At 40.7% G+C, this 22,748-nt stretch overlaps 2 protein-coding genes across 5 annotated transcripts in view; one reads left to right on the forward strand and one right to left on the reverse strand.

Moving 5' to 3' along the window:
* The window catches only part of LOC306762511 (serine/threonine-protein kinase MARK1-like), a 36,330-nt gene extending 19,750 nt beyond the window's left edge, over positions 1 to 16,580 (forward strand). Inside the window, exons 4-19 of one of the 4 annotated variants that reach the window (XM_079249010.1) lie at positions 3,856 to 3,904; positions 4,743 to 4,808; positions 4,999 to 5,069; positions 5,813 to 5,869; positions 6,009 to 6,245; positions 8,555 to 8,674; positions 9,247 to 9,346; positions 9,440 to 9,552; positions 9,628 to 9,838; positions 10,530 to 10,711; positions 13,225 to 13,316; positions 13,472 to 13,612; positions 13,769 to 14,020; positions 14,247 to 14,273; positions 14,906 to 14,950; positions 15,054 to 16,580. In XM_079249010.1, coding sequence (XP_079105136.1) covers positions 3,856 to 3,904; positions 4,743 to 4,808; positions 4,999 to 5,069; positions 5,813 to 5,869; positions 6,009 to 6,245; positions 8,555 to 8,674; positions 9,247 to 9,346; positions 9,440 to 9,552; positions 9,628 to 9,838; positions 10,530 to 10,711; positions 13,225 to 13,316; positions 13,472 to 13,612; positions 13,769 to 14,020; positions 14,247 to 14,273; positions 14,906 to 14,950; positions 15,054 to 15,399 — 2,109 coding nt within the window. In that variant the 3' untranslated portion in view covers positions 15,400 to 16,580. The remainder of the gene's footprint in view (positions 1 to 3,855; positions 3,905 to 4,742; positions 4,809 to 4,998; positions 5,070 to 5,812; positions 5,870 to 6,008; positions 6,246 to 8,554; positions 8,675 to 9,246; positions 9,347 to 9,439; positions 9,553 to 9,627; positions 9,839 to 10,529; positions 10,712 to 13,224; positions 13,317 to 13,471; positions 13,613 to 13,768; positions 14,021 to 14,246; positions 14,274 to 14,905; positions 14,951 to 15,053) is intronic. The other 3 variants (XM_079249012.1, XM_079249011.1, XM_079249013.1) reach the window with 3 other exon arrangements.
* Positions 16,581 to 16,842: 262 nt separating this feature from the next.
* LOC306762669 (leucine-rich glioma-inactivated protein 1-like) lies at positions 16,843 to 21,695 on the reverse strand. The gene is made up of 8 exons (XM_079249236.1): positions 21,191 to 21,695; positions 20,894 to 20,965; positions 20,350 to 20,421; positions 20,184 to 20,255; positions 19,539 to 19,610; positions 18,955 to 19,124; positions 18,683 to 18,847; positions 16,843 to 18,566 (listed from the first exon to the last, which is right to left on the reverse strand). The coding sequence occupies exons 1-8, from the start codon at positions 21,385 to 21,387 to the stop codon at positions 17,749 to 17,751; spliced, it is 1,638 nt and encodes a 545-aa protein (XP_079105362.1). The 5' UTR covers positions 21,388 to 21,695; the 3' UTR covers positions 16,843 to 17,748.
* Positions 21,696 to 22,748: the final 1,053 nt, after the last annotated feature.

Below are 22,748 nucleotides of genomic sequence, written 5' to 3' on the forward strand. Positions count from 1 at the left end.
TAGTCCAGCCAGTTCGGTTCGTGTCCCCTGTCAGAAATCTGCTGTTCTGCTCCTTCTGTCTGTGGACTCTGCTGTAATTAAGGCTAGTTTGGGAGTCTGGGTGCCTCTGGGTGGCTGGAAGTAGGTCACTGGCACAGACTACTGATCCGGGCGCTTCGGAAACGGTGTGTCTTTGTGTGTGGTGCACTTTTTGTTTTGCTACTATTCCTGTAATCATTTCATTCAGTCACTGTTCCTGCTCATCAACTGAAATGATGACGATGATTCATTTTAGTTTGAATGACTGTTATTTCGCTTCAGAAGCTTTTGCTCTAGAAAATCACAATTGACCGACTCACCATATCTACAGGACTCCTTTAAAACGTGGCTTGATGCCATGCTGGGGCTTCCCTTGGTCTCTGTACATAATATTGATATTAATAACAGACTGGATGAAAGATCTCCAACTCATTATCTTCTGTCAGCCTCCATGGTGGCTACATCCTTATTGAGCGTGCATTGACAGGCCCTGTGTTTACTGTCGTTTTCCACTGTCCGGCTCAGATTTGTTCTAATTTTTGTTTCCAAGTGGCTGCACACGTGTTTCCCATGTGAGGGGCTTTAGGGCAGTGATGCAAACAAGACGCAGAAGGGGAACGAGACAGAGGGAGAGATAAGCAACCAAGATAAACACAAACTCTTTGGTTCATCATTCTTGGGAAATTAAAAAGAATTATTGTCTTGATTGATGCATGACATGTTAAAACATGGAAAGGATGAATATCTGACACATTGTCTCAATTGTTTGATTTGCATTGCAGGACATCTTTGGATTATTGTGTCAGTATCTCTTTTCCACTCTAATTGACCTATTTAGCATGGGGGAACCTCACAGGCCAGAGCAGCAGCTGATGAATATGGAGTAGGGTTTGCCAAACAGGAGAAGCTTGTTATTCTGAGTCATTAAGGAATTTAAAGATTTTTCTGCCAATAATAGTATTGAAAACAAATAAAGACTCCGAAATCCTTCTCACTCAAGCTCTCTGTTCAAAGATAAAATTTAAGCCAATTTTAAGAAGGCTGTCATAATTTCACCTTACTGTTTGAGTTCACCAGTTAGAATCCACCAGTATAAAAACATCTTTTTCTGCCTGTATTAAGTTAATTTATAAGGCTAAAATTTGTTCTTGCCTTTTTCTAAATTCTTTTACTTCTTGAAAGATGGTTTTTTTCTCATTAAATCAGTAAGATCAGTGTACGTACTGTTCATTTGGGTGTGCTGGTGTATCTTCAACCCAGAGAGCTTGCAAATGGTTTTTTACCATATATCTTTTTTAAGTCCAGGTAAATTAGATGAGCAGTTGGATGTGGAGAAGTTTTTTCCGGGGAACATAGTCTCTTTGGTGTGGACTTTAGGCTTTGTAACCTTACAGACTCCATACGTTCACAAAACTGGATAGTATACTAATGTATACTACTAATATAGACCTCAGAATGGATAGACCTTTGAATGCCATTTTAAAATGAAGATCTGAGCAACTGAGACAAGGTAATTTGTTTAATTTTACATTTAGAGTATATAAATTACACAGACACATACACAAAATGTAAAGATCTATCCTGTGTGTTGTCCAGATGTTTAGCTTTTTACACATCAGCCCTGGCTTGACAAGGCTATAGGCCTTTGTGCCCCTGATGTGTCTTCATTGTCCTCACTGCATCATGTCACACTTTTACCTCAGATTAGAAATATCTAGCATCTTCTTTCCAGCTTTTATTTAAAATAATGCAGCATTAGCTTAGCCTCAGAAATGGAAATTAAAAACTCATGTCCCTTTGCTTTCTGCTTTGCTGTTATCAGCAGTTAGATTCTTCACTTCACTCAAAAGAATGATGTAATAATAATTACTTATTAACCTGCTAGCTTATCCATTGCATTATACACATATACGTTATCTTTTTGTCTTCTTTATTTATTTATTTTTTTACCAACCTTGTCCAGCCCAACCCATGACACTGTAACAAATTATGCCTAAAATTGTGATATATGTTGACTGTGCTTTGCCAGATTGTACTTTGAGTTCACAATATCCCTGTGGTGTGTGCTAGTCTGAGCACTCAGGCTGGGAACTGTATGCTCTTTGACTGATTAACCTGCTTCAAATGTTATTAAGGACTGTTTGTTTTACAAGAAACAAATCTTGCAGAAGATAGGGATGGACACAACTTAAAACCAGCTGGTCTGAAAATTAATATGAATTCCTTGTTGTACTGTCTTTCTTTCAGTATCTTAACCAGAGAATGTCTCAAATAATTAATAGCTCCCCAGAAACTGTGTCAACGTATGACTTAAGAACATAAAATTCTCCTTTATTGACGCGTCTTCAGCTGCAGATAAGATGACGCCACATTTGGTTCCAAAACAATTTCCACTAGGCTGAAACAGAGAACTTTGGATTGAATCACAAGAAACTACAAAGACGGTGTTCATGAAAGAAATGTCCCCCATCATGGCTCTTTTGCCCTTTTGACAGTTTGTCCTCTTAACAGGATTTTTTTCCCAACAAGCGTTGGCTAAAAGGTTAGTACTTGTTTGACGATAAGAATAGACGTAAGAGTCTTTAATCTCTGCAGCAGCATCTTGTGCACTCCTGGTGCTTTGATTTTATGAAGTGAGCGGTGTCAGCAAGAAAGCAAAAGAAAGGCAGACGAACAAGTAGAGGCAGAGAACAGAAGAAAGAATTAGTGAAGCAGAGCACCTGTATTAACTAGATTGTAGCCAAGAGATTCTGCACAGTTTGGCTTGCTCACACTGGTATAATAGCTGTGTTAGATGACCTAGAAACACACACTATCCTGGAGCTTACGTAAGACACAAAAGGCCGTTAGGAAACTTGCATGGATATCCTGGTATATGCATGTTTTTACACACTACATACAAATTAAATCTCTGTAACTTGAAATGTGGATATAATTGCTGTTTTTGACCCATTTTCAGAAAAGACTTTGGGTAAAAAGGCTCAAATTTAGTGATGCTTTCACAAAGTCAGCAAAACGGCCAAATCTGTGTTCTGTCTCAGGTGGCAGTATAGTGTTGTAGGTGCTAAACCCTGTCAAGTCAGTCCTGAAATATGACCCTGGAAAACAGCCTCAGCACAGCTTGACTGGGGAATCAGCAGAATGTAAATGATTCAACAGCACCTCTAAGTGGCTGCAGGAGCTCAGCTGACATAAAAAGTCACACCAAGACTGAAGAGACAGAATTTAATAGATCGTAACTGTGATTGCTCTGCCATCCAACTCTGCTGTCAGCTGTTGCACATTCTGCTTTAAGGAATCAGGCTGGAAGATGCTGGGATCCTGCAGGGATTCTGCAGAAATTCTGCACTTTGTTCCCCTTGAACTCCAGGCATCAGTCATTTTTAACTACTTTATTTATGTGTGAGATGAGGCCATGGTCAAACTGCAGCTGCTGCTGCTCTGCAGTGGCTGGCTTTGTACAATGCTGCTGAGTGGCTGTTTGGATGGCTGGCCTGCTTGCCTGCAGCTTTTCAGCGGAGTTGTAATTCTGTACCTTATCTGTGTAGGGCAGAGTTTAGTGCAACACTGTCACTGCATCAGTTATGTTGCTGTATGCACCACAGCAGGGTCATGATCCTCAGGTCCTCTTCTGGTGTAATCCAGTTTCAGATGTATACATGCCTCAGACATTTGTTGCAGCTGAGTTCCCTTTTGTTTAACTCTTTAATAGGTGCTTGATAACATTTTCTAACAGTACTTTCCCTGTGGATATAAGTGTTAGCTCTCAAGGTTATTGCTTGTAAGGTCATTTAGGATGGTTTTGGGTGGTTTAAATTGTCCTTTGTGTTTCCACAGCTCTTCAGGGAAGTAAGAATAATGAAGATCCTGAATCATCCTAATATAGGTAAGATCAGACAGGAGGCTGCAACTTGGTGAATATTGCCCTTTGTGTAATGACATAAAGCTGCACTGTGCAATTAGCTAAACTCGTGTAACTTTCTGCCTGATTAGTTAAAGACAAAAAATGGCCATGTATTATTTGCCATTTTTTTTTGTTTTTAATTGGATCATCTGTTTTTTGCTTAGCATAATGTTATTTTAGAAATATGAATATAAACCAGCTACATTTTACAGCTTGTAACCTCCTTGTAACTAGGGATGCACCGATACCAGTATCTGTATCGGCTCAGTACCAAGTGTGTGTACTCGTACTTGGTATTGATAAAAGTGTACCAATACCACAACCGATACCCGATACCACACTAGTTAAGTCAGCACAGACGTGTTTGATGACATGCTTCAGACATGTTTTAAAATAAATAAATGCCTTGAATGTTAAAATGTGAAGTTTTTTGTTCCTCTAAGAGCTAGATCTTTATTTCAAAACCACACATTTATAGTTGTATTTAGGTAAAACGTGCCAAATCAAAATAAAACTTGTTTAAATTCTTAGGTCTGTAATGTTATTATATTTGTATTGGTGAGGTAACTTAAGAAAGGATGGGTAATTTATTACAACCTAATGAAATCTTACACAGTTATAACTGCAATAATAACATAGTCACAATAATGTTCACATAAACACATTTGGTATCTGCGAATATCGGTATCGGCAGATATTCAAATTTCAGAGATCAGTATCGGATCAGAACTCCCAAAAAGTAGATTGGTGCATCCCAACTTGTAACACATTGCCTTCTTCAACTCTTTTCTTCTTCTTTCTCTCTTGATTTCTCTTGTAGTAAAATTATTTGAGGTGATTGAAACAGACAAGACACTGTACTTAGTGATGGAGTATGCAAGTGGGGGTAAGTAAAGCATTAATCCATCCTGTGGGTTTAAGATGGCTCAATTGTCCTGTTTATCCTCTTGCTATTCCACATCCTAAACAACTAAATGTACAAGATGGCAATTGGTGGACTGCATCAAAACAAAACAAGCTTATGATTGCAAAGATCATTTAAATTGAGAATATACTGATGTATTTATTCTTTCCAGGAGAGGTATTTGACTATCTAGTGGCTCATGGCAGAATGAAGGAGAAGGAAGCACGGGCCAAGTTCAGACAGGTGAGTCATCAGTATTGCAGCGCTCCCACCTCCATCATCATTCCATTACTGTTTTCAGGAAGAAGACTGCATGCACCAAGATACAGCTTCGTCACCGACTGCAGAGGAAAGGTGGAGTGCAGATATCTTGGTCAGATGGAGCCAGCATCCTTACAGATGCTACTCTGACACCTAGTGGGTGCTACAGGAGCAACAAGCCTTCTAAAGCAATTTCTAAGCGATAGTGTTGGCATCTGCCATGCTCTGCTGTAGCCTGAAAACCTCATCTTCTTTTTTTTATTCATGGAAAATATGCAAGATTTTGATAAACAAGCCCTGGTGCTTTTCAGCATGTTTTGTTGTTGGATGACTCAGAGGAGCAGTGTGTGACACAATGTGGGCAGTTTGTGTGCCTGTGTGTGCAGAATAACAGGCTCAAAATCCTGAGAGGTAAACATGTTTATAAGTGCATGCAGTTGGGTAGCTTCTGTCAGAGAACAGCACGTTTTCTGTTTGATCAATTGCTTTTATTATGGCATATATTAGTGAAATTTCCCCGTCAACTGTCAAAACAAGTGCTAACAGCTTTGGCCTAAGAGCCATCTGGGCATATGAACTGTGACTTGGTGGTTTCCTAAAGTTTTCCAGAAATTTTAGCAAGGTAAAGATGTGTCAACAGGGTCAGGATGACATCAGAAGAATCAAGATCAATCATGCCAGGCACAGCAAAAAGGTATTTTATGTCTTGATTTTGTGTTTTTCAGATTGTGTCTGCAGTGCAGTATTGTCACCAGAGGAGGATAGTACACAGAGATCTAAAGGTAAGGTATCTGATCATTTCTGATCTGAATTCTCCTCACTGGGATCCGTCTGTTTGTGCATTCTCACAAATAAAAGCTTCATAACCAGTCAGTGTTTCTAATGCTACGTGCTGATTTGCTGTCTTTCTTTTCACTGCAGGCAGAGAACTTATTGCTAGATGCAGACATGAACATTAAGATAGCTGACTTTGGCTTCAGCAATGAGTTCACCGTTGGCAGTAAACTGGACACTTTCTGTGGCTCCCCACCATACGCCGCCCCTGAGCTCTTCCAAGGAAAGAAGTATGATGGTCCTGAAGTGGACGTCTGGAGCCTTGGAGTTATCCTGTACACGCTGGTCAGCGGATCACTGCCCTTCGATGGACAGAACCTAAAGGTGAGTATTTGTTCTGTGGAGAAGCAGCGTCTATGCTCATTAAGCATTAAGTTCAAATGCAATTGTCTCTGAGAAATGAAAACAAACTGAAATAACCAAAAGTGCAACTGAACTTGGAGCATGCTAAATGGCTACAAAGAGCCCTAAAAACTGACCTACGTGTACTTTTACATGTACTTTTTTGTCTTACTTTGTGGCAATCTTTATAACTAAAAGAAGATTATGTAATGGATAAAAGCTTAATTTGTGTTTGGACAGAAACAAACTGTGCAAACAAATGTGCATCCTACCCAGATTTGAAAACAAATATGATAAAAAACAACAAATACAGAGCAGAAACCGTGTCGGTGTACCATCAAACATAAGCAAATGGCTGTATCTTCACATAGCAAGTCGTTTTTAGCTGCTTTATTAATGTTTAGAATATTATGCTTTTATCTTAAAGCTGGGGTTGGTAAGGTTGGGAAGCTAGCAAGATGTGAAAGTAGCACCTGTAGCTCCTCCCCCTCTGGTTTTACTCCTTGTGTGATCCAAGGCTTTTTTCTTACCTCCGCCAAGGAGATTATGTTTTTACCGGCGTTTATCTGTTTGTGTTCAAGATAACTTAAAGTTATGGATGGATTTTAATTAAATTTTCAGGAGTTGTTGGAAATGTGAAAAGGAAGAGGTGATTTGATTTTGGTGGTGATCCGGATCACTGATTGGATCCAGGAATATTTTAAAGGCCTTGGTGGAAGTTTGCGCTCTCAGAGTGCTTTTCTGGTTTGCAGCTTTTACCACCACCGAGTTTATCTTTCTTGGCTGTTTAGCGGGAGGAGGCAAGTAAACTGAGTCGGGTCGGGAAAATCCTTCCTGCATTTCCTCAGCTATGTTTTCCTTCATAGTTTCTTCTTCACTACTTTGAATTTTAACCTAACATGCTGTTTATATGCAGGGTGTGGCTATCAGGTATGCGCTGCGCGAGGGAGGGGAGGGGAGCCGCAGAAGAAATTTAAAAAATATTATAAATAAACAACATCAATTCCACCCAAACGTTTTGATTGGTTTTTACAGATTTACAGTAAACTGAGGGGTCTAACTATATTTCTTATTGTTCATGATTACAAAATGTATAGACTACTATCAGGACAGGGAACCACTTCACCCAGAGTAATAAAAAAATAAAAAGTCTATGAGCAAGATGACCTACCTCAGCTTTAATACATTGAACAGAATTAAAACATGATTCTGTAAATACTAAAAGTACTATTAAATGCACAAAGCTTATATAATCTTTGGTTTCCACAAGAAAGTATTATTACATGATTGAAATGTTTGTCTAAATTTCACGTCTCAAAAACAAAAAAAAAACAGAATACTATTTGAAAATTATCAGGGTTGGAAATGTTTCATATTTCATCAGAGGTTTTATAGCACATTATATTTCCAGATACCTGTTTTGTTGCTCTTTTGTTGTTTCCCCGTGATCAAATCCATGTATCAACAACATTCCTCATTTAAATAACATAATGGCACGACCTAATATCATTGTGAGAAAAACTTAATTGATGGATCCAACTGTTAAAACCATAATATCTTTCAAGCTTTGTTTTTGGATAGTAACACATTTGATCTCTTTCCTTTTTGATATATGTAACCTCTCCATCCTCTGCATCCAGACTAGATTTTTTATTAATGAGAGCATTTAATTATTCTGTTTGAGTCTGAATTTGCTTGGACAGCAAAGGCTAAAGTAGCGGGGAAAAGTGCCAAATACATTTTTACGTCCTATTAGCATGCTTATATGGATGAACACAAAAAAAGCTGGTACTTGAATAATCATATTAGAAGTTTACCTTTCCTCAGTAGTTTAACTTCAGGTATGGAAGAAATAAATCCCCCCGTCTTTAATAATGCAGAACTTTTGGAATAGTAGATTGAATGCAGAAAGTAATTTTTTATTAATGTTCAAAGGCTGAGTGGGTTTTTTATTGCACCAATCAATGCTGTTAAATCAGCAACTCATCGTTTCACTGAATGTGAACTGAAAGCAGTTGCTTGTGTTGTTGACCCCTCCCTCACTGCATCAGAGCAGCAACAAAGTTAAAGGAATATCAATGTTTAATTCTATGTAAATCAGAAATATACAAATCAAGTAAAACAAATATATTCTTATGTCTTTCTGTATGTGCCTGACAAAAGAATCAGCAACTTTAAACAGTAATCGTGTGTTTACACCAGGCCTTTCTGTCCAAATTAAACAAAACTCTTTTTTTTCCTAACATTTTTCCTTGTGGTTTTTCTCATTTGGTTTGTATCTGATTTTGCAGGAGCTGAGGGAGCGGGTGCTTCGAGGAAAGTACCGCATCCCCTTCTACATGTCCACAGACTGTGAAAACCTGCTGAAGAAGCTGCTTGTGCTCAACCCCGTCAAACGAGGCAGTTTGGAGGTACTGCCTGCCATTTACAGCATCTTCACAGCTGTTTTCTCTCTGCTCTGAAATGCTTTACGAAAGCAGCACACGCAGTCAGAGCCAGTGATTTACAGTAAGCTTGTTGTGCATCATGTGGAAGCACATAACTGCTGCTGTTTTTTATTATAAACCAACAGGACAACTATTTACGACCTGTCAGATGAAGATTGGGGAAACATTTTGCATCTGTGATTAAAGACGTGTCTACTGTAATTCTTTGCTGGAAACACTGATTCTCAGTGCATTAGTTCTCATTCACTGTGTGCACTTTGCATCCTTCTTCAAGCTGAATTTTGTTGCTTCATTGCAGAAAGTATGAAGTTGTCACTTCGCTCCCATTTTGCCCACAGTCAATACCGCCCCTGCAGTCAGAACCAGACGGCAGTTCAATAGTAAAGATTTCTCCACCAGTGATGGCAATTGATCCCATTACAGCTGTGCATTTCTGAGCTTACTGCTGTGTCATTCCTCATTTATGTCGCTGCATGATTAAGAGACATGAGGTACGATTAAATATTTAAGCTGTGATATCTCTGCTTCTTTGTTAGCAAATCATGAAAGACCACTGGATGAATGTGGGCCATGATGAGGATGAGCTCAAACCTTACATCGAGCCCGAAGCAGACTTCAGTGATACATCTAGAATAGGTGTGTATCAGTGTCGGTGTGCAGATGCCAATACAGTATTTATTATGCTCAGACTCAGATTACACACTCCTGTTTTCTGCTATATTCCATCAGAGCTCATGGTGACTATGGGATTCCCGAAAGATGAGATCACAGAGTCTCTACAAAGCCAGAAGTACGATGATGTCATGGCCACCTATTTGCTGCTGGGCCGAAAAGCTCCAGAGGTAGGTTTGTTATACTTACTGGGCATCATTTAACCGTTTGACCCACACCACTCATTGTGTGCTTTCACTTTGCAGTTTGAAGGCAGCGAGCCTCTGAGTAACAGTATCCTGGGTCAGCGACAGCGACCAACCAGCGACATCAACAACAGCTCCAGCATTTCTCCTGCCCATCCCAAGGTCACGCGCAGCATCTCAGCCAATCAGAAGCAGCGACGCTACAGTGATCATGGTGGGGATGATGATGATGGTGGTGGTGGTGGTGGTGGTGGTGTCGTAGAGAAGCCAAGTAAAGTAACCTCGTCTTTCCCAGCTCTGAGAGTGCTGCTGGCTGCGTGTTTTGTAGGGGGAAGTTGCTCTCAGTCACTGACGATTGGCAGCATGATCAGAAACCAGGTTTGAAGTTGCTGAGTTGTTTCTCAGCAAGACACTCAGAGCACTGCCAGCATCACTGGTTTTCTTTGATGGCTGAATAAAACTCATCAGGCTTTTACAAAACTAACACTTCCTGTTAGATGTTAACAGCTATGATGTTTGCTCAACTTGGCTAATTTGTGTAGTCAGTTTATTAAATTACATCAGTGACTGAACCTGAATACTTCACTGGTTGCGTCGCAACTTCCTACTATGTCATGAGCCATTGTTTGTGGCGCCATCTTCTGGCTGGCTGCTTTCCTGCAGCTCCCTTTGGAACAGCACCTCAAAGCATGAGGAGGGAACACCTTTGCTTCGTACGTGCTCACCTTTGCTCCTGTAGCTGTACCTGTTATGAACTAAAGTGTTGTTGTCGTGTATGAGGCCTAACAGATTGAATCATGTGTAAATCCTGGCTTTGAGTGGCTTTGCTTGATGCTACTTTTTCAAAGACTTCGTCCTTATTGATTTTGTTCTTTCCAAAATCTGTCTGATACAGAATCTATCTGATGCAGCCACTGTCTTATACAGTCACATAATTTTTTTCTCCATATTTTTACCTCTAGTGGGTCCGTCAGTGCCACCGGCAGTGTCGTACTCGAAGCGTGGCCAGGCCTTGAGTGTGGAAAGTGATCACAGGGAAGAGTGGGATGGAGCACGTCGGCTAGAACTCAACACATCCAAAGGAGATGTTCCTGCCTCACCGCTGGGGGTTCAGGAGAGGAAGAAAGCTACAAGTGCTGTTGGGGTAAGGAAGTTAATGCAGAGTGTATGTTCTAGTTCACATGTGTCCAGCCAGTCCTCGGGCTGCTGTCCTGCAGGCTTTTGAAGTATCCCTTTTCCAGCACACCTGGCTCAAATCAAATGGACCCAACAACTTATGCGTTGGAACAGGGACACATGGGAAACCTGCAGGACAGTTTCCCTCGAGGACTGAAACTGGACACCCCTGCTCTAGTTGCCTTTATAGAAAAGACTAAGACAAATACAAGCACACACAAATATTGTAAATACCTGTGTTATTACCTAAATGTTCTTTATGAAGTATTGCATAGTATTATAGTATCATCAGACTGGTAAAAAAAATATATAATTGTACTATTTCAATAAGGCATGTGCTGTTTTGTTATATGCAAACGTGAATTAATACCATTTGTTAATTGGTTAAACACTGCCAGGTTGCTTATGTGACAATTCAGTCTGCTCAAGTCAATGGCAAAACCCAGAGTCATAGACTGGAGAGAACTGTCGTATTTAAAGCAATGTATGAATTAATTGGAAGCAGTAAAGTCACGTTCAATTAAACCGCCGTCCTGTTGTAAGACAACACATCTGATGTTTGTAAGAAACCAAGTTGCTTTATGTGGTTTTAAAAATTCTTCATATTAGAAAATCATGGTAAATGGTAAATGGACTTGTACTTCTATAGCGCTTTTCTAGTCATACAGACCACTCAAAGCGCTTTACACTACTTGCCACATTCACCCATTCACACACACACTCACTCAACACACTCATACCCCAATAGGCACATCGGGGGGCAGTTTGGGGTTCAGTGTCTTGCCCTAGGGCACTTCGGCATTTCAGGGGAAGCCTGGAATCGATCCCCCAACTTACCAGTTGAAGGACAACTGCTCTTCCTCCTGAGCTACAGCCGCCCAAAATCATGCCGCCTCCACAGATGTGTGGGGAAAAAATATGCTCTTCTTAACCTCTCTCAGGCTCAGCTGGATAACACGTGAATGATTACACTGTCAGTATTTATTTAACAAACTAATCCAAATGCAGAACCCGTGTTTGAAAAACTAAATACATCCATGATGTATTAGTAACCAGAATCACCTTTAACAGCAGCTTGATGTAATCATGTTCCATATGAAATTGTTGGTCTTTAACATCTTTTGAAGGGATTTTATTGCACGTTTCAACAGCTTTGCTTAATCTTTTTTAAGTTGGTAGCACTGGTTATAAGTATTTCAGTTAAATTTCAGTGTGGACCATGGGTAATAACACCACCTTGATTCTAATCATTTTAGCCCGTTGTTGTAGATTTATTAGTGTGTTTTTGCTTACATTGGCATGGTTGAAAATCACCCAACCTTAGTGTTCTAGGGTTAAAGAGACAGATGACACATTTGACTCTACAGTAATTTTGTATACAGAGGAGTTTGTAGTTGACTCAACGATTCCAAGGTGAAAAGGTTCTGTGCAAACAAACCCAAATCATCAATCCTGGCCCATCAGTTTTGATAACTGGGATGAGGTGTTTGTGTTGATCTGCTGTGTTTTGTTTTCATAAAATATGATACTGTGCATCATACTGGGCCCAGAGGACATTGTTACAGAAGTTTGTGGTTTGTTCAGACTCAATTTGCAAACCTAAGTTATGCTGCTATACTGGTTTTCAAAATCTTTTCTTTCTGCAACTCTTCCAAATAGATCATGGTTCATCTCAGTCATTTTTAATTATACTGTCTTGGATTTTAGGGGTGAGGGTTTGGGTTAGTTATTGTTCGCTTGAATGTCCATGTCTGAGAAGATAGGAAACTTTAAGCGTTTTCTACTTCAGGCAAATCTTTCAGTTGTACACCGATAGAGGCCAAATTGTTTGGAATTGACCTTCTAGCCTTTCACTCTCTGATGAGTAACAATAGTTTATTCTCTAAGATTATTGCTGCTGTATTTTGTCCTTTGCACTGTAGGAAAACACACCTGAATGGTCTATACTCTGCAGCCACAAATGACCAAAGCTTCTGCCTTCATAGAGATGTGCACACTTTATGCTGTATGCTTCTGTTTGCACTACCTAATTCACGGGAAAGCAACAGCTTATACCACATGTCTTCTTCTGCATTTTGACTTTGTTTTTACTAAAAAGATATTGACACGATGTAATAATATGTGTGTTTGTAAATTTGCAGATTTGCCTTGTGCCTTGTTTTAAGGCCTGTCAAATACCAGATGACTTAAGTTTTAACAAAAACTATGTAGTTTAAATCTGAAATTGCCCACTTTTGCCCCCTAATTGTCATCCATGTTCTCTGAGAACAACTAGTTTTAAAAGTTATTTACTGCAAACATACTTGCAAGCTTTCCTCAGATGAAATTAGCGTCATGCCTGTAAGTTGCTAGAGTTATGATATATGATCTTGGCCTCTGAAAGTTAACCAAGTGGTCTTTATTTATGTAATTTCTTTATAACCTTGTGCTTCATATATATATATATATATCATGGATTTTCATGTCTTTCTCTTCTACCAGACCAACGGTTCAATGACTCGCAGAAACACATATGTATGTGAACGATCCTCCACTGATCGTTATTCAGCCATTCCCAATGGCAAAGATAGCAGGTAAATATCACCAACTGTCTTTTTTTTTTTTTTTTTTTTATACCATTGGACTTGGAAACGAGCATATCCAGTTATTTTATTTGATATAGGCAAATAAGCATGTTTTTCTTTATTTTTGCTCCGGTTTAGTAATGCTGTCTATTCTCAATATTTAGTTTAACTGAGGTGTCGGGGAGCACGCCATCAACTGCAATGAGCTCCACACGACCGCGCCACACTAAATCCATGTCATCGTCAGGGCATCCTTCAAAGAGCACACTGCCCCCCATTGATGACAATACAGAGCTTAAAGCCAGGTAGGCAGTATGTCCCAGCATCTGAACTGGTCTGGTCTTCTAAAGCAAGACCTGAAGTGTATTTTGTGGTGACTATATAAATACCAAGTCTGCTGATGCCCAGCATCTTTTGACACACGTGCTTCTCTCTTCTGATGGTGTTTGCTTATGTTACAGCTCTTCTCCACGTGGTCCCTCCACCTCTCCTTCTGCACACAGTATTAGCACCCCAGAGAAGAACCGTTTCCCCCGGGGTACCACCAGTCGTAGCACCTTTCATGGAGCTCAGCTCAGAGACCGCCGCAGTGCTACTTACAATGGTCCCCCAGCTTCGCCCACATTGTCCCACGACACAGGGGCTCTCGCACAACAACGCAGGGGTACCTCAACAGGGATCATCAGCAAGATCACCTCAAAGTTTGTTCGCAGGTCAGTGAAAAGCTGTTTATTACACATATTTATTAGTTGTATTTAAGCAGTTTTAAAGATCTGGTTTAGTGTTTTAGACATGATTGTCTCACAACAATAAAAAGCCATTATGGGATACTTATGACTGACTGACTGACCCTCCTCATCCGGTTAGCTCCTTTTATCACCTTCGAGCTCCCCATCTGCTAGACGCTCACAGCCTTTTTCTCCTTTTCTCCCTGCCTAGAGCTCTGTCTTTCAGGTCAACCCGGAGGTAGGAGAACATAACGCTTGCTGCACCTGTTCCCCTTTTGTCCAAATTATTAAATTGAAAAGAAACAAACTAAACCTCTCTGTGCCCACTTTGACCCTGGCCCGTGTGTTCTTAATCCCTATTTGCCCACCACACTACATCCTTGCCTACTTACACCTTGTTATGCTGAGTATCTCCTCTCCTTGTGTCCACTGCCTTTACAACTAAACCTCACGGCTCGCCAGCTTTTTCTCTACTGAGCCTCCAGATATTTGCTTTTCAAGATGCAGCTGTCCTCTCCTTATTCACCCTTGCACTCATGCTGAGTACAGAAAAGATCAGGTGAACGACAGAGGCAGAATCAAACTTTTAGAAGCATTTTCCAACTCTTTGCACATCAGCGGGGATTAAGGAAAGGTATGGTACTAGATGGGATGATGCACTTCGTTCACGTAAGTTATAGTCGGATGTTCCTCAAAAGGTCACCTCATTGTCTGCTGAGCCCTGACTCCTGGGATTGTGGAGTCTTTCCTGGCATGATGCCTGACATCCCCTTCTGTTTCCAGTGATGATCGGGTGGTGGTGGTAGTGGGTGGGTGGGGCTGATGCTAACATTAGCTCATGAAAATAAGTCTGTCCCTGGTTTATTTCAGGGTGCCTAGTGAAGGAGAAGCCAGTGCCAGGACAGAAACACCGAGGTGAGAAGCTGGTTTGAAATGGTGACTCCATGATGAGTTCCTGTGGTCAACTTTTGCCTGCTTTAACATCTGCTCTTTCTCTCCGTCTCTTCTGTTGCTATAGGAGCACATCTGGTGAAACTAAGGAGGATGGCAGTCGGGACTCCAAGCCCCGTTCGCTGCGTTTCACATGGAGCATGAAAACCACCTCCTCCATGGAGCCCGCCGACATGATGAGAGAGATCAGAAAGGTCCTGGACGCCAACAGCTGTGACTACGAGCAGCGCGAGCGCTTCCTGCTTTTCTGTGTCCACGGCGACGCTCGCCAGGACAATCTGGTCCAGTGGGAGATGGAGGTGTGCAAGCTGCCCCGCCTTTCACTCAATGGCGTGCGCTTCAAAAGGATATCGGGCACGTCCATCGCCTTTAAGAATATTGCCTGTAAAATTGCCAACGAGCTCAAACTGTGACGGCAGATGGCACCCCAGTCTAGTTACAGTCTCATCTCATCACTGGATTAGTGTTGACTTACAGGACAGAAATCAGCACTGAAGGTTCTCACCACACAGAATCAGGGTGGACTCGGCTGGTAATGTGCAATACTGGCCACGAATGTACTGTACAGGGTAGTGGATAAGAGAGAGATTGCAAGGTTTAACCTATGTGACGGACAGACAGCAAAAACAGCTAACCCCTTGTCCTTTATTTTCCTCCGTCCAGCTCCCTATCTCTCATCAGCCCGCTGCTCCATATCGGCGGACGCAGTCATGTAAAACTTGCAGTATGCAACGGAAGATCAACATCCTGCAATAATATTTTCAGTCTGTTTTTCTAATCGCCCACTCTCAGATCTACTCTCCTCGCTGAATAACCATTAAATTTTACTGTAAGCTAAAGTAACCGCTTTTCAACCTGTGTTAAGGCAGTATATAGATCAGGCTGGATCCCCCACTAAAATGATGTAAAAATAAAAGTGTACTGTATGCATAACATCTGGAGGTACTGTATTGTATATTGATTTTGAGTTCTGTATAGAATTTTACTGTTAATAATGTCTTTTTTTCATGCGATAGATTTCTTTCCTAATATAATTGTCTCTTAGAGCATTATTCTTTCTGTGAATTTTTTTTTTTTTTTTTTTTAAACCTCCCTTCTTTGTTTTTTTTCTTTTATAAGAGCCACCATATAGAAAGTGTTTTTAATTTTATTTAAAGATCACTAAATTATTTTGTGGAATATGAAGGGATGTGTTCCCTTGCCTTTTATGTTATATTTTTTTGCCTATGGAAAAAATACTAAGTTGCACCACATAGACTTGAGTAGTATCTTCAGTCGAAGCTGAAAATGTGTTCACTTTATTTTCTCTCAGCAGTAGGTACAGGTGATTTTTGGGATCCCTGCTGCAATTGCACAAGTATTCCAGGGTGATGTGTATGAACATGAGAGTATGCACCTGTTTGTTTGTTTTTTTGTTTTTATGTTAGATTTGGTAGTCTTCACTTGCAAAATTGCTGGGTTTAATTAGTTTACTTTAGAAAGCAAAGGACTGGATGCCTTTATTCACAGGACAGACAATGCATGAGAAGGTCAAATGTTGAGAGTTTTGTTATGAAAACTTTCTAAAGAGCCTGATTAAGTCCTGCTTACCAGTATGACTGTGCAGGTACTTGTGTATCTCCTTTTTTCTTTTCTTTTTTTTTTCTGTTAAATTTTGTTTTTAATTCAACGGATATTATTGTATTTATTCCATTACATTGTAATGTGCTGCTTTGTAGATTTGAGGCGTACACTTTGTTGGACAAAATAAAAGGATTTTATTTGTTTTTATTTATTCAATTTAATTGTCATTTCTACCATAAGTACACAGAAATCCGTAAGACCAAAGAAGTCGATGGACTTAGTGTCAAGATGTCAGACTTGTTATGTAAGGTTACACAGAATGGAACTCAGATGAATTAACCTTTATTAACTCTAAATAACATTAGTCCTACGCATGACACAATTGGTGTATTTTGCATACATGTTAGTCAAAGTTAAAGTTCATGAACACTAACTTTTTCATCTTAGTGATGATCTTGGAGTTGAAAATAGTTTTGATAGTTCCCAGTTATGAAAACCTGCTCAATACTTTAACATTATACAAACCATTAACAATAAAAACGTAAGCTGCAGGGATATACAAGTAGACTCACAATATGTCTTGATATATATTTCTTTTAAATGATAGGCATTACTTTGAATCATCCTCTATCTGTGGTCCCTCTTCAACTTACAAAATCTTCATTTACAAATTTGGTAACATACAAATGGAAAGAGAAAAGTGTAAACATTTCATTTTGGCAGATTTGTTCAGTTAAACATGTTAACAGGTTAAAAAGTTTCATTTTAATATTTCTATCTGTAGATAAATATGAGGTTACAAAGATAAAAACATTGTTAAATGATGTAAAATGATTAATACCCCTCTCCCCCTATCCCTAAAAAAAAAAAAAAAAAAAAGACTGCCTGATGTTAAATATAAATTACTGACAGACTATTTGGGCCCTACATGCATTTAGATATTAAGATTTTGGGTCTTATCCTAACCTGAGATGCGTGCATCTCTGACAAACATTTGTTTGACATATATGCTGTTATGTTTAGATTTACCGTGCATGATTTTAACAAAAACATTTTAAAAATGAATGGGAGCGATGCCTACCTTTCTCAAGTCGGGATAAACACTCTGAGGTGTTCAGCACTGCATCTGAAATGGCCTTCAGACTTCATAGTCACTAGAATAACTAACCAATCAATAAACAAAGAAGTAAAACAGTCCCTCAGTTGCTCAAATCAATGACCAGGTGCTCATAGATCTGAGTTTTCCCTTTGAAACTGGAGGCTAGCAGGAACTGACGGTTGTCTATTGAAACTGGCGAGAAGGCTCTAGGCGCCTGGATGTTTAGCTCCTGGAAATGAACAAACTCGCCCTTCTTGGCATCCCAGCGGTACACCTGGGTAAAGGAGTAATCGCTGCCCAGAATGGCATATTGCCAGCTGCCTACAGCAAAAGGCTGGAACACCATGGAGCCCCGAGAGGGCATGGTCTGCAGCTCTCTGAAGAGTGCCCCATCCCAGCGCATCACTTTGGAGTCACCAATAAAGCGCGTCAGGCAAATAAAAAGGTCAGATTTGACTTGGAAGTGCTTCACTGCGTAAACGTCCTCCATTTCTGGGATGTCGGTGCGTCTCTCAAACAGCTTGGTGATTTTGTTCCACTGGTAAATGACAGGCCTCTGGGAGCTGCTGGACAGGATCAGGTGAGGTTTGGAGGAGATCTCCAGGTACTCCACATCGGTATCACGGTACCAGGGATGAAGGGACTGATGGGAGTAGAAGCCATTACCGTTCCATTTGTAGATGGTGGTGGAACCAGCCTTGGAGCTATCTGCTATGACGAAGAAAGATTCTCCGTCAATGCGGAAAGTCTCAACATCATTTGGTTTGCGGATTCTCAGGATGTCGATGCCTTGGAGCTTGATGAATTTGTTGGCGGAGATGTCACGCTTGTAGATGTGTGAACCTCCGAACAGCTGAGCCACAATGATGAAGAGCTGGTTATCAATTACGAGGGGTTTGCAGATCACCGTTGATGTACCTGGTGAAGAGATGGAACAGTTAATATGTGTCTTCATAGAGGTTCCTCTATTGGTCTTTAGCTTTCTTCTAAAACTCCTGTGGCTTATACACAGTTACATACTGAACGCTACTTACTGTCAATGTCGTCAAAGTTCCTGAAGACTGTCTCAACATGATCCCATTCTAGAAAGCTGCATTTCCCAATGAAGGGCTGGGCAAACACAACATACTGATCAGTCCCGAAGGAAAATGCTTCCACCGATATGGATTCAAACTTTAGAGACTGGTAGGAGGCAAACTCTGTGGGAAAAACAAAAAATAAAACACTCACTGTAACATTAAAAAGCTCAGGGAAGCCGATTACTGGGGGAAAGTCGGTAAAAACACTGATGTGTTTTGTACAAAACCTGTGGTGATGCAGTCAAAGGACTGTGGCACCAGGTCATTAATCTTCTTGTCCATCTGTGAAGCTGGGCTTTTACAGTAAATATGATCCATGGTGGCATTGGTGCTGTATATCCACTCCACCAACCATTTCAGCTTACAGTCACAAGCAAACTGGTTTCCACGTAAGTCTCTATAAGGAGAAACAGCAAAGGCCAAAAGCTTTAAAAAAACACTTTTCCACTCATTAATGATTATAACTCTCAAAAGTGTCAACGAGGCAGGTGCTCCTGTCCTCAATGGACATCACAGCTTCACTCCTTGCTTTCACTGACATTAAGAGAAGCTGGAAGAGAGAACTGGACATCTTCATCAGATGATAGATTGCAAATGGTCTTCCTTTTTCCCTGCTGCATGTAATTTTAATGCCTTTAAAAGCACCAGCTGCCTACTCATTTGTCAGACCCGGGCAGAAGTGGAATAAATGATACAGTGCACTAAATTTAGAAGAGTGAACAGAAAGCTCATTGATCACTGTATTACAGATCAAGCACAGTAAATGTATGTAATAATTTCCTGTGTTAGGGGGGAGAAAAAACCTACTCACACTTTTGTCAAGGCCTCAAGACCCTTGAACAAATCTTTGGGCAGGGTCTCCAGATTGTTGTTGGCCAGACTCCTAATAAATGAGAAAGAAATATTTTGTTCAACGTTTAAGTTTCAATATTGATTCAAAATGCACCAACCGCTTCCTTCTTCATACCAATTCTCATATGGCTATACGGTGTGGTATGTCCCATAATCAGATATCTGCTAAAGAGCGTGGGCACATTATTGCCACACTGCAAAGCCAGGAAGGTTGCTTATTTTGAGTTTGAGGAAACATGAAGCTATTTTTAGAGCTGCTTCCTCAGCCATTTTATGGCTTTTCTGCAACATAAAAAAAGAAAAGTAGACCTGGCCAATAAAAGTTAGCTGTTTACTAGCATTCTTCTGTCACCGATATGGAATGTAAGACTTTTTACAGACTTATTTTGCTCAGTCCGCAATAAAATATTGAAATCAGAACGGTGACATCAACATGAATAGCTTGGTAATCATATTAACAGCTGCACAGTGTTGCTAATGTCTCCATGGCATTTCTTTGCAGCAGTGCTCGCTTCCTCCTGAAGATGGATTACATCATATAGCTCAAGCTGTTTTTGATTAAAAGGATCTCTTGCTTTGTTGCAAAGGAACCATATGTACTCACAGGTGCACTAAGGTTTTTAGTCCTCGGAAAGCATGCGGTGATATCGACTGGATTTGGTTGTTTTCTATGAATCTGGGAGGGGAAAAAATGAGAAAGTAAATGCTTTAGAAGGGAAACACTCTTTGTCACTGGAAAAGGCTTCTATGACAAAACTGTATCAACTCACAGATACTCTAGATGAGGAAGACCAAGAAAGGCATCCTCGTTTATAGATTCCAGGTTGTTGGCTGTGAAGAGACTGCAGAGGATCTTCAAGTTAATATTTCACTGCATGATCACTGATAAACTGAGAGAAAACATTTATTCCTAGCGTTAACCCAATATTTCCAAGATAAGGACCAGTGCTATGTGAGGATTGTTGCTGTCTTACATGTTACTTTTGAGGAACAGCACCCATGAGACAGTAAAATACAGGATTCCCTCATGAAAAAAATGAGGGTGTCTCCAACAATCCATCTGAATCTAAAGCAACATCTGATTGACACATGCACTAATAGGCAACTTCAACTTACCCTGACATGAATGACAGACAATTTACAACCATTTAGTAAGATACACTTTACAAAATGATTTGTCCCAGTTAGCATTATGTGTTGCATGATTGGAATGAAAATGTCTTGAACATTAAACATGGCGTTGATCAGCTCACTGGGGGACCGACAGCATCTTAAAAAAAAAAAGAAACAAAAAGCTTTGAAGACGTTTCTCACAGGAGATGCAGGGCAGGCGTGTGGATGAAGCTCTCCTTGGGGATTTCGGTGAATTCCGACTTGACAAATGATCTGAGAGGGAAAAAAAAACCATGACAAACACAAACACACACTGTTCAGCTTTTCAGCAGACTGTCATGCGAACAGTTATTGCAGCATGTTCCTTGGATATGCAGCAGCATTAAAATCCACGTCTCCAGCAGAACAGAAAGCTCTGCATGTACATCACTAATAGAAAACAATTGGTTTATGTTTGATATAAAACAAAAAACAAAAAAAAACAAAAACGGGACTTACAGTGATATGACATCGGGGGGAAAGCTCCGAGGGATCGATCCTGCGCTTTCGCACAGCGCGTTATCTTTGGTACATGTACATGACAAGGGACAGCGAGGCTGCCTGGCTCTCTTGCTGTCCACTAGAAGGAAAACAAACGCCACCACAAGTACACCAAGCCAGTGGGATCTTTCGTGGGTTTTCCGTGGATTTTCCATCCCTGAAAATCGTTGCGGGCACGACCTACGCTTCGAGGAGCCGTGCACATGAAGCAGAGCCTCTGCTGCGGTTTCTTCCCCGCTGCTGCTGCCTGGAGGCCAGGCGACCAGGCGACGCGCCGTCCGCTTCTTGTTTATCTCTCCACCAAGCGCTGCGCGCCGTGCGTCGCTCGGATGTGATCAAACCGGGCGTCCCTCAGAGCCCCGCAATTACACAACACCCCTGACAAAAATGTCTTTATCCACTATGAAAATGAAAACTAACAAATGAAGTATGTGCTGTAGTGTGTGGAGCTGAGGAAAACGCCAGCTGGCGCTGTGACAAACGCGGTGTGAGGGCAGGTGGGAATCCCAGCGGGAGCAGACGGAGCATCTTCATCCAAAAAAAAAAAGAAAAAAAAGAAAAAACCACGCCTACGACTTCAGCAAACGCCACTCGCTCAGTGTGAAGCGCTTCAAGATTCCCAGCCGATGGTCATGAAAATAATAATAATAAAAAAAAAAAAACCTTGACATGAAGCAGCGGATTGCTGTTATGGCGCAGACGCACACGGGTCTATGGGGGGAAGCGGGTGGAAAGCCTTTCAAAGACTGATGGTAGGCTGGTAATGGAAATAACCGCAATGTAATATCATTAAAAAGCATGTATCATCAGAGACAAGCATAATTTGGCTCTATTACAAACTCCCTGTGCGGTTTCCATAGTAACAAAGGGATGCAAAGTATTCCTGACTCGTGACGGAAGAGTTTGGGGGAAACCTTTCTGTCATTCAGACATCTGTTTTGTCTCAGTGGAATTAGCACCCCCCCCCCCCCCCAATTGCTCCAAAACATTTCCATCACACTTTCTGCAGTGTTGTCTTCTTCTGTACCAGATGTGTGCACATATATGGGTCCTCTGGGAGCCCAATGTGGTAATCATCTTTTCCCTCCTGTAATTCCCTAGATCGCCCTTGAGTTATAAGATTAATATGTTTGCTCATTGTTCCAGGCATGTCTGCATGCGTCAGATTATTCTGGGAAGAGGCATGTGCTGTGCAAGGCCTTTTAAAAAGGTCTCTAAACAAATGCTCTGGACCTCCAGTCTCTTGGTCTTCAATGTGATTACACCATTTGATATCCCGTGCAAGTTTACTATGATAATGCAATTTTGCCTGTATAGATGTAAAAGCAGGGCATATAAGAGCAGGCTCATGCTTTAGTAGATATGGTTTGTGCTTTGGTTTTCTGAAAAAGAGGGTCTGGGTAAAAGAACGCAGCTGCTTCTTCTGTGGGAAAATATGGAAAATAAAAAGAAAGCTTGAAGAAGTTGTAAAGTGACAAAAGTATTTTATTGCAGGCATTTCTTTGACAAAATGCAG

The sequence above is a fragment of the Telmatherina bonti genome, assembly GCF_933228915.1.
Source record: "Telmatherina bonti genome assembly, chromosome: 11".
Lineage (NCBI taxonomy): Eukaryota > Metazoa > Chordata > Actinopteri > Atheriniformes > Telmatherinidae > Telmatherina > Telmatherina bonti.